Below are 10200 nucleotides of genomic sequence, written 5' to 3' on the forward strand. Positions count from 1 at the left end.
CTAGATGTTCTCCTACGTTATCTTCTAGGATTTTTATATTTTTGCTTTTTTTTTTTTTTTTTTTTGCATTTTCTTGGGAGTTATTTTTATTGAATTTTAATTTATGTAAAATTAAATGCTTATATTTTAAGTGTACATTTTGATGTGTTTTGACAATGTATACACTTTCGTAACTACCATCCCAATCAAGATATAGAATATTTCCCATCACCCCAAAGTCCCCAGTGCACCTCTCCAGTCAACCCTCTCCCTAAGGTAACTACTGCTCCAATTTCTTTTTTTTTTTTTTTTTTTTTTTTTCCAGTACGCGGGCCTCTCACTGTTGTGGCCTCTCCCGTTGCGGAGCACAGGCTCCGGACGCGCAGGCTCAGCGGCCATGGCTCACGGGCCCAGCCGCTCCACGGCATGTGGGATCTTCCCGGACCGGGGCATGAACCCGTGTCCCCTGCATCGGCAGGCGGACTCTCAACCACTGCGCCACCATGGAAGCCCTCCAATTTCTATTACATTAGCTTAGTTTTGTCAGTTCCAGAAATTCATTTACAGACTATACAATAAGCAACTTTTGTGTCTGGTTTCTTTTGCTCAACATAATGTTTTGAGATATATGCATCTTCTTGTACACATGAGTTCATTCCTTTTTATTACTGATTAATATCTTATTGTATGAAAATATCACAATTTGTATGTCCATTCACCCGTTGGTGGACATTTGAGTTGTTTCAAGTTTTAGGCTTTTATGAATAAAGCTGTGAGGAAAATCCTTGCCCATTTTGGACATATTTTGTATTTCTCATTGGTGAATGACCAGAACTAAAATTGCTGGGTCATAGGGTGGATATATGTCCCAACGCACTTTTGTTCTTTTATTCCTGAGAATGAAGTTCACAAAACGTTTTTCCTTCTTCTGGCCTCCATCCCATTACAAAAAAGTTCATATTAATCTCCAAAAATAAGTAACACGTATTTAGTGCTCACTATGTGCTAGGACCAGGGATAAGCTTTCTGCATGCATTACTTCATTTAATCTTTTGATTTTATTTTATTTTTTTTCACACACACACTGTATTTTATTTTTGCAAGAGACAAGTAAACTGACATTGTAAATGGATGACCACAACAAAAGCAACAATGATTGCAATTACCAAACACGAAACACACTCATACTATGTCATAATATTGACATTCAGTCCAGTAATCCTCCACTGTAACAGCTCCTTTGCTTTGCAGTGAAAATTGATGTGTATATTTTTTGCCTCTGAGTCCTTGTGGGATTTTTTTTTTATTCAAACAGAAAGTCACAAAAATTATAATCATCCTCATCAGTTCACTCAGGCCCATGTAATTAATTTTTTTTTCATCTTGATCTTTTGTTAGCACTTTAATGAATTCATCAGTTTTCCATTAGAGTTCTGAAAATGCTTATTCATTCAGTTCAGCAGTATAGTCAGTTACCCGAAACCTGTACTTGTCAGAGTCTTTTCCATGAATTCCTTGAAGATGAAACCCTTTTATAGGAACATATTTTCAAAAGCATCAGAGTATACCCAGAACTGTCCGTAAATGACAAAAGACTTAAAAATGACCATGGTTAAAGATTTGATGAAAGTTCATAATAATGCAATTGACAAGGAAATTTAGTTATTTCTGAGATATACATTTTAAAGTAATAACTAGAATTATGACTTATAACATTATACAAGAACATATAAGATTTTTAGAAATTTCATGTAATGTCTGAAACATTTATATTAACATATTTCCATACAAATAACGCAAAGAAAGTTTAGTATTAGTTGGTTTCTTTTGTTTGTTTTTTTATACTGCAGGTTCTTATTACTCATCAATTTTATATACATCAGTGTATACATGTAAATCCCAATCGCCCAGTTCAGCACACCACCATCCCCACCCAACCGTGATTTTCCCCCCTTGGTGTCCATACGTTTGTTCTTTACATCTCTGTCTCAACTTCTTCCCTTCAAACTGGTTCATCTGTACCATTTTTCTAGGTTCCATATACATGCGTTAATATACGATATTTGTTTATCTCTTTCTGACTTACTTCACTCTGTATGACAGTCTCTAGATCCATCCACATCTCAACAAATGACTCAATTTCGTTCCTTTTTATGGCTGAGTAATATTCCATTGTATATATGTACCACATCTTCTTTATCAATTCATCTGTCGATGGGCATTAAGTTGCTTCCATGACCTGACTATTGTAAATAGTGCTGCAGTGAACATTGGGGTGCATGTGTCTTTTTGAATTATGGTTTTCACAGAGTATATGCCCAGTAGTGGGATTGCTGGGTCGAATGGTAGTTCTATTTTTAGTTTTTTAAGGAACCTCCATACTATGTTCTCCATAGTGAGAACCTCTCCAGGTGGCCAGATCCCCAAGAGCTCAGGGGGTTTTAGACATTGACTCATCAACAAGTCTCTTAGGATCAGAGACCTATGGAGCTAGCTCCAAGGTACAGACCAGGAGTGAGGACCACATTTCCATGGTACCGCAGCAGGAGCCTAGCATGTGGGAGAGCCTCCCAGAGCAGGTAGGCTGACCACCTGGGTAGGCCTATGAGGAAAGGTGTGAGGAAAACAATTTCCACGTGTGAGGCACAGAACAGAGAACTGCAGTTTCAATACCACTGAGTGTTGAGCTCATCAAATCCTAAAGGCCCTAACCCTTTCCTAAGAGCAATTGGGAGCCACTGCAAGCCTCTGAACTGCAAGTCTTACACTCCCACCCTTGTTCAGCACACCTCGGTCCCCACGTCAGCAGATGCGTTTTCCAGGATGGTAGTCGGGGGATCAAGAACACCCACACACGGATGAATTAGATCAACAGCTTTATTGAAAAACGAAAGCAGAGCCCTCCTTCCCCCTCGGTCATGGCGGCGTCGGCCTCAGGCTCTAAGCATCCAGGTATCCTGCGGGTAGAAGACGAGATCAGGGATCAGGTACCAGATTCCAGAACATGAGAGCGGCCGCAACCGGGCCCGGAGCGGCGGCGCGTGTCGGGGCCTGGGTTTCACCTCCCCACACGGAGGAGCGGGCGGTGAGCTGAGGCCCCCGGTGGCTCTGGGCGCCGAGTCTCACCTGCAGCCACGGCCAAAGCCGCAGGTGATTTTCAACCAACGCCGACCTCCCAACCACCCCACAGCGCCGCAAAGTGCCAGACCGAAGCACCTTCTGAACGGACCTACCTGCAGCGGGAGAAGACGAGGTAGAGGCCGAGCGGGCCCTTATAGCAGCGTCCCAGTCGCGCAGACTCCTGGGCCGCAGACACGCAGACACTCGCAGAGCTCGACGAGGCCCCTCGGAGCCAATCACAGGCCGCTTTATAGGCCCTTGGCACAAGGGCGATTGGGGTTGGGCAGCCGAGATCTCGCGGCGCTTGGCGCTATATAAAGACTCCCTTGAGGGCTGGTTCCTTCTTTTTTTTTTCCATAAAAACACGTGAGTATCCTTGTTAGTGGCGGCGGCTGGTGGGCCTGGGCGGTGGGAATCCGCCGCCATCGGGCGGGGTCCGGGCTGGTGCGCCCGTGCTGTGGGGCTGAAGCCCGGCCTGGGCGCCGAGGCGTCCGTAGATGCCAGGGCCTCACTGACTGGCTGGTTCTTGTTACTCTTTTTAGCAAATGGCGGATGACGCCGGTGCTGCGGGAGGGCCCGGAGGCCCCGGGGGCCCCGGGGCCCCTAGCATGGGAGGCCGTGGTGGCTTCCGCGGAGGCTTCGGCAGCGGCGTCCGGGGCCGGGGCCGGGGCCGGGGCCGCGGTCGGGGCCGAGGCCGCGGAGCTCGCGGAGGCAAGGCCGAGGACAAGGAGGTAGGTCTGCACTGTGTGCGTGAGGCGGGCCGTTGGACGGCACCGGGAAGGCGGTCGTGGGCACCTGCTGCGTCTTTTCCTCTTCCAGTGGCTCCCCGTCACCAAACTGGGCCGCTTGGTCAAGGACATGAAGATCAAGTCCTTGGAGGAGATCTATCTCTTTTCTTTGCCCATCAAGGTAAACATGGGTTCTCTTTTTTGGGGGGGTGGGGCTTTGGCCTGGGGTCGAGGGAGCTTTGTCATTGGTTGGACATTGAGGGGTCCTAGGCTGCACTTTTGGTTTTATTAAACAATTTTGTCACAAATTTTTTTCTTCTAGGAGTCTGAGATCATTGACTTTTTCTTGGGGGCATCTCTCAAGGACGAGGTTTTGAAGATCATGCCTGTGCAAAAACAGACCCGTGCTGGCCAGCGGACCAGATTCAAGGTACCCCAGCCATCTTATTTTCCTAGGTTGTTTCTATCAAAGGTTTTTGTGAGACTCTCTCAGCTCTGCATGGTTGCACGTTTTCACACGTGTGACTCTCGTAATGGGGAGAGAGAGAAAGGATCTCCTCAAGATCTCAGATAGGTCTCCTGGTGGCCAGTCTTTCCTTGAGGGGCACAACAGACCCTGTGCGGTGGGTGGCTACTGACGTTATGAAGGGCAGTGGACCACCAGCCACGTCAGTCTCTTTGCAGGCGTTTGTCGCCATCGGGGATTACAACGGACATGTTGGTTTGGGTGTGAAGTGCTCTAAGGAGGTGGCCACTGCCATCCGTGGGGCCATCATTCTGGCCAAGCTCTCCATCGTCCCCGTGCGACGAGGCTACTGGGGGAACAAGATCGGCAAGCCCCATACCGTCCCTTGCAAGGTAGGCTGGATGGTGGTGCGTGGCAAAGCCTGCAGTGGTGCAGACTATCCAGCCCATCTCCTGACTACCCATTCCCAGGTGACTGGCCGCTGTGGCTCTGTGCTGGTGCGCCTTATCCCTGCCCCCAGGGGCACTGGCATCGTTTCAGCCCCTGTGCCAAAGAAGCTACTGATGATGGCTGGAATTGACGACTGCTACACCTCTGCCAGGGGCTGCACTGCTACGCTGGGCAACTTCGGTAGGTGGCCCACATGTAGATTCTGGCTTCTCTCAGCTCTGCTCAGTCACGTTCTGTGTGTGGTTGGTGTATTTTGAGAGAGAGGGGAAGGCCCTCCTAATGCACGACAGACTGGCCCACAGTGGCCTCTCTGTTCCTAGGAGTGTGACAGCTTCTTGCTGTAACTGGGGTTCATCTCAGGTCAGTTCACTAATCCTCTATTTTCCCTTTTCCAGCCAAGGCCACTTTTGATGCCATTTCCAAGACTTATAGTTATCTCACTCCTGATCTCTGGAAAGAGACGGTGTTCACCAAGTCTCCGTATCAGGTACTGCCTGCCCCGCTACCCTGTTAGGCAGGCCGGGCAAAGCAAAGGGTAGCAGTCTATTTGGTTACAACTAAAGCCTCTTTTGTCTTTTTAGGAATTCACTGATCATCTTGTAAAGACCCACACCAGAGTTTCCGTGCAGAGGACCCAGGCTCCAGCTGTAGCCACCACATAGTTTTCTATAAGAAAAATAAAGTGAATGAAACTAGTTTATATAGTTGTCTCTTGTTTTTTTTGTGGGGGCCGTACCATGAAGCTTGTGGGATCTTAGTTTCCCGACCAGGGGTTGAACCTGGGCCCCCAGCAGTGAAAGTGCAGAGTCCCTAAAGGCTGGACCATCAGGGAACTCCCTATTCTCAAGTTTAGCAGTGGCTTAATTTGGAAGGGAAATGGGGCCAATAGATGAGAAATCTGAATAAGACTTAACGGTGTGTCAAGGTTGGGGGCTAAAGATGACACCACAGAGATTCCATTACTCTTTATTTTAGCAACAGCAACAGACACACGTGAGGTGGCTCGAGCTGCTTCAGGCAGCAGCAGCCTCTTTGGTGGCTTTTCTCTCTGCCAGCATTCTCTGCTTCTGTTTTGCCAGGCACTTCCTGGCAGAATAATGGGCCCCCAGGTCATGATCTGGGAAAGAGATAGGGAGGGGAGTCATGGGCCATGATGGGAATTTGTGGTCTTTTCTCCATACAGGGAGGGCTCAGGCAGCTAAGACAAGTTATTGAGCAGACAAGGGATGAGGTAAGGTGATTAGCAAAGTGTTAGTCCCCAGCTGTGTGGAGACTGGGAGGACTGGGAAGTAAGGTGGCAGAAGCAGGAGTAGCTGGGGGCAGGCTGGGGTGGAGCTGACTCACAGCGGTCCTGGTAGGCCTTGGCCACCTGGGTAAACTGCTCCACCTCCTTGGCACAGTTCTGCCTGTAGCTCTCACCTTCCCTCTGCTGACAGGCCTTTAGCCTTTCCTGGATAATGTTGACGATTTCCTGATCAACTTTGCTGAAAGGAAAATAAGAGAGGGGTGAACAACAGGGGTCCCCAACCCCCAGAGCCGAGGACCGCTACGGTCCGTGCAAGCCAGCAAAGTTTCATCTGCCACTCCCCGTCGCTCGCATTACTGCCTGAACCTCCCCCCACCACACTGCTTTTCCCCGTGGAAAAACTGTCTTCCATGAAACTGGTCCCTGGTGCCAAAAAGGTTGGGGACCGCTGGTCTAAGGTCTATAAGGATTCCCTGTACTCAGGGAAAGTAAAATGAAGGCAGGGCCTGGGAGCCGTGGTCTGGCTCCTCCACCCCCAGATCTGGGTTGGCCACCATCTCAAGGCATCTGGAGGGAATATGCTCATTGCACATGGCTCTCAGTAGTATTCACTGACTAAGAGCAGAAGCCCAAGGGGGACGACTTACTAGTCTCTTCTCCATTGCATTTCTGCTTCAAACATGCACAATATGTCCTTTTCCTTGCACTCAGTGATGTCCGGCACGCGGCGGAACTCACGGTGGTAGTAGAAATACCTGTTCTTGGCATGCTGCCGCTCTATAAACTCTGCAGAGAAAACCCCAGGTGCAAAGAGAAAACTCCAGGTCCAAAGGCCTTATTGGTTTGGACAAGCCACAGTTTGAAAGGGCTCTTAGCTTTGTCTTTCTCATAAGCTGTGGAAGAGGCAGGTTTCCCAAATGTTCGCTCCCAGCTTTTACAAAGACTGGCAATTGGACTCCCAAAGAAGAGGTGTGGGCTGGCAGACAGTCCTGGAAAGGACTGGGCTACAAATGGCAATGTCTACGGTTTATGGAGAGTTTCTTGTAAGCCAGGAACTACCCTGTGTTGCATAATACATTAACTCACTTTGTCCCCACGATAACCCTATGGGGGGCAGGTCCTTTTCATTTACCCAGGCTCTGAGAGATGGCAGGATTCAGAGCACGTTCTCTGCAAGCCCACACCCTTGTACAATCTCTCCTGCCGGCCCAGCTCCCCAAAGAGCACAGGGATTCCACTGTGGAGGCAAAGAGGCCCCAACAGGGAGCCACCAGCAGGGATTCCAGTCCCAGTTCTGCTACTGCTGACCTTCCGGCCTCAACTTCCCCATGGGTAAATGAACAAGTTGGACCTAGTGAGATCTCATCCATCCAGATGTATAAAACACTTTCTAAAAAACTGCTATACAAAAGAGGGAGCAGATCCACTACTGTTTTTTCCAGAACTTGGGGCGGGGTGGGGGTGGTTCCTCCCCCCACAAAGAGCCACCAGAGCATGCTATGCACCCCAAATGTTCTGTTGTTGAACGAATGGATTGATTAACTAGGTGCATGGATGAATAGCCTGGCACTAGTGACTAAGGGCATTATGCTCTGCCTGCTGCACCACCAAGATGGCTGAACCACAAACTGGACAACGATGGTTTAAAACGTTCACCTAGTTTGGACCAGAGATGGTGGAATTTGGGCAGCTCTCAAGCGTGTGCACACACGGAGGGCAAGTTACAGCACACGTAGGTGGAAAGGGCCTCGGCCATCCATGACCACCCGGGCCATTTTGGAGGCATGCAAAGGGTTGGGAGAACCCCTGTACCTCAACAGCCCTCTGTGACCGCCTACTGTGCAAAACGCAGGATGCAAAGCGTGCAGGGAGAGTGGGATCTAACAAGCCTCAGGACGCAGATGACTTCGATCAGCAAACAGCCCCTAACATTTGAGCGAGGCCGGAGACCAGGGGTCCGGGGACGGCGGCAGGGGCCACACAGCGGTGAGGGCTCTTGGTGTGTGTGTGGGGGGGCGTCCCAAGAGGTGAGGCCTGGGGTGCAGTGGGGGTCCAGGCTGAGTGACGGGTGCGGGGGGCCCGGGAGCGGTGGGGGGGCCCCGGGGGGCAAGGCCCGGCTGGGGCTCGTACCTCTCGCGAGGGTCACTGGCCGGTCCACGAGGAGGTCGAAAGCCTTCGTAAAATAGGTGATAGGGTTGGTCAGAGAGGTCTGCGGGGAGTGCGCCGGCGTGCGGCGCGGGGGCTCGGGGTACACGTTGTTGTCCCAGCTGTCTGGCATAGCGGCGGCGCGCGGCGGGCTCCACTCTCACACGAGCTCCCGCGGTCTCCGCCTCGGTACCGCGGCCTAGTTCGCCCGCAGAGAGGACACCGGAGAGCGGCCGCGCCTGCGCAGGACAGCCAGCGCCCGCGAGGCACCATGGGACTTGTAGTTCGCCCCTCCTGCCCAAGTGTGGCCTCGGGAGATGCTTCTCAGTGCGAGCGCCCCCGCATGGGACCACAGCGCCATTGCACGCCCGACGAGCGCCTACTGTGTGCTGGGCGCTGGTATCAGCGGTGAAGGAAACAGATCCCTATTTACATTCTAAGGGGAGACAGATACAGCAGGAAGGAAACCATTCAGTTCGGATGGCGTGTAGGCACGTGCCAAGTGCAGCAGGGAGCAGGATGATGAACACAGCTGGGCTCTTCTGGGGAACTCAGGCTGGTAGAGCAAATAACTAAGTCAACAGATAACACAAGCTGCCAAAGGCTGTACTCTAACAGGAAGCCTTCCTGGACTGTCCATTCCCTACATCCCTCTCTGAGCTCCATTGTGTCTGCCAGGGCCCCTCATGGACTGGCTGATGCCACTGAGCTTGGAGAGGTGGCTGCCTGGAGCAGCACAGGAGGTAAGGTTTGCCCTCTCCCCGCCCCCCACCCCACCCCCGACCCCACGACTATGGAGAAGTGGCTCCTACCTTGGGCACAGGGCACTCTGTTTTGGTTCTGGGGTTCCATCCTGGCCCTGAGCACTGTTGTGCCCTTGAGGCAGCTCCACTGACCAGGGTCCTACTGGCCACCCTCTGTGATCTCCATACATGGCACACCCCCTGGCTAGCACCAGTGAGGATGGGTGCTGGTCACTTCCTGCCCAGAGGCTGGGGTCAGTCATTAACTCTATGGACGCACAGAATCCGGAATCATAGTAACCTTAAATCTTCAAATCATGAACTCTTAGAAACTGTCACACTCAACTAATCATAACATTGGCCTGCAATGTCAGGCTGAACGAGGGGACCCAATGGAGGTGGGCCAGAGTCATCACATGACCCACAATAACCAGCACAAGCTTGCTCACCAGAGGAATATGAGAAAGCAGAGTATAGTACTCAGTTAAGGGAAAGTGCCCAGATGATGGCTTTCTGCTGCCACCCAGCAACGGACGGGCTCAGAGATCATGCAGCAGAAGCAGAAAAAGGCAAATGAGGGGCTTCCCTGGTGGCACAGTGGTTGAGAGTCCGCCTGCCGATGCAGGTGACATGGGTTCGTGCCCCAGTCCGGGAAGATCCCACATACCACCGAGTGGCTAGGCCCGTGAGCCATGGCCGCTGAGCCTGCGCAAAGAGAAAGGCAAATGAGAGGGAGGAACCCAGGCAGCTTTGTGGCTCCACGTTCAACCCTCTGGCCCTTGGCCTGTGTGGCTGGAGCCCCCACCGTGTGCTCCCAGGCCCAGCACCGAGGGTGTTCCCTTTGGCCCTGAGTCAGCAACATGTCGCTCCTGTGCTTCCTTCCTTCAGGGAGCCCCTCTCCTCCTGGGCCATTTCTGGGCTGAGGGGTTTACCCCTTCCCAGTGATTTTATTCCTGCAGGACTCAGCCCAAAGTATTAAAAGTAGATTTGTCATTCAAAAACAATGACAAAAACAAAGAATTGTAGATTTTAGTAGCATAGAATTTTAGCACCCAGGGATGCAAAATCCACAGACCTGCAGAGATATCTTAGGCCTGTAAAACTCTGATTCTACAATTACAGAACTTTATAACCATAAAATCTTTGAATTAAAAAATAATAAGAGATTTCAGGGACTTCCCTCGTGGCGTAGTGGTTAAGAATCCTCCTGCCAATGCAGGGGACACGGATTCGAGCCCTGGTCTGGGAAGATCCCACATGCCATGGAACAACTAAGCCTGTGAGCCACAACTACTGATCCTGCGCTCTAGAGCCCACAAGCCA

The 10200-nt window shown here is 50.9% G+C and overlaps 2 protein-coding genes, 1 long non-coding RNA gene and 3 other non-coding genes across 6 annotated transcripts; 3 read left to right on the forward strand and 3 right to left on the reverse strand.

Moving 5' to 3' along the window:
* Positions 1-2842: 2842 nt before the first annotated feature.
* LOC136792492 (uncharacterized) lies at positions 2843-3302 on the reverse strand. The gene is made up of 2 exons (XR_010836356.1): positions 3213-3302; positions 2843-2936 (listed from the first exon to the last, which is right to left on the reverse strand). It is a non-coding gene; the product is annotated as an uncharacterized lncRNA (long non-coding RNA).
* On the reverse strand, positions 3019-3145 carry LOC131741908 (small nucleolar RNA ACA64). The gene has a single exon (XR_009331262.1). It is a non-coding gene; the product is annotated as a small nucleolar RNA ACA64 (small nucleolar RNA).
* Positions 3303-3439: 137 nt separating the features above from the next.
* Positions 3440-5443, forward strand: RPS2 (ribosomal protein S2). Its single transcript, XM_059039102.2, has 7 exons — positions 3440-3830; positions 3919-4008; positions 4150-4257; positions 4512-4685; positions 4764-4923; positions 5139-5230; positions 5325-5443. The coding sequence occupies exons 1-7, from the start codon at positions 3645-3647 to the stop codon at positions 5403-5405; spliced, it is 891 nt and encodes a 296-aa protein (XP_058895085.1). The 5' UTR covers positions 3440-3644; the 3' UTR covers positions 5406-5443.
* Positions 4311-4442, forward strand: LOC131741954 (small nucleolar RNA SNORA64/SNORA10 family). Its single transcript, XR_009331302.1, has one exon. It is a non-coding gene; the product is annotated as a small nucleolar RNA SNORA64/SNORA10 family (small nucleolar RNA).
* On the forward strand, positions 4950-5076 carry LOC131741956 (small nucleolar RNA SNORA64/SNORA10 family). Its single transcript, XR_009331303.1, has one exon. It is a non-coding gene; the product is annotated as a small nucleolar RNA SNORA64/SNORA10 family (small nucleolar RNA).
* A 250-nt stretch (positions 5444-5693) lies between the features above and the next one.
* Positions 5694-8411, reverse strand: NDUFB10 (NADH:ubiquinone oxidoreductase subunit B10). The gene is made up of 4 exons (XM_059039113.2): positions 8120-8411; positions 6637-6775; positions 6088-6227; positions 5694-5860 (listed from the first exon to the last, which is right to left on the reverse strand). The coding sequence occupies exons 1-4, from the start codon at positions 8265-8267 to the stop codon at positions 5757-5759; spliced, it is 531 nt and encodes a 176-aa protein (XP_058895096.1). The 5' UTR covers positions 8268-8411; the 3' UTR covers positions 5694-5756.
* Between the last annotated feature and the right edge of the window lie 1789 nt (positions 8412-10200).

Source organism: Kogia breviceps, chromosome 14, assembly GCF_026419965.1.
Source record: "Kogia breviceps isolate mKogBre1 chromosome 14, mKogBre1 haplotype 1, whole genome shotgun sequence".
Classification (NCBI taxonomy): Eukaryota; Metazoa; Chordata; class Mammalia; order Artiodactyla; family Physeteridae; genus Kogia; species Kogia breviceps.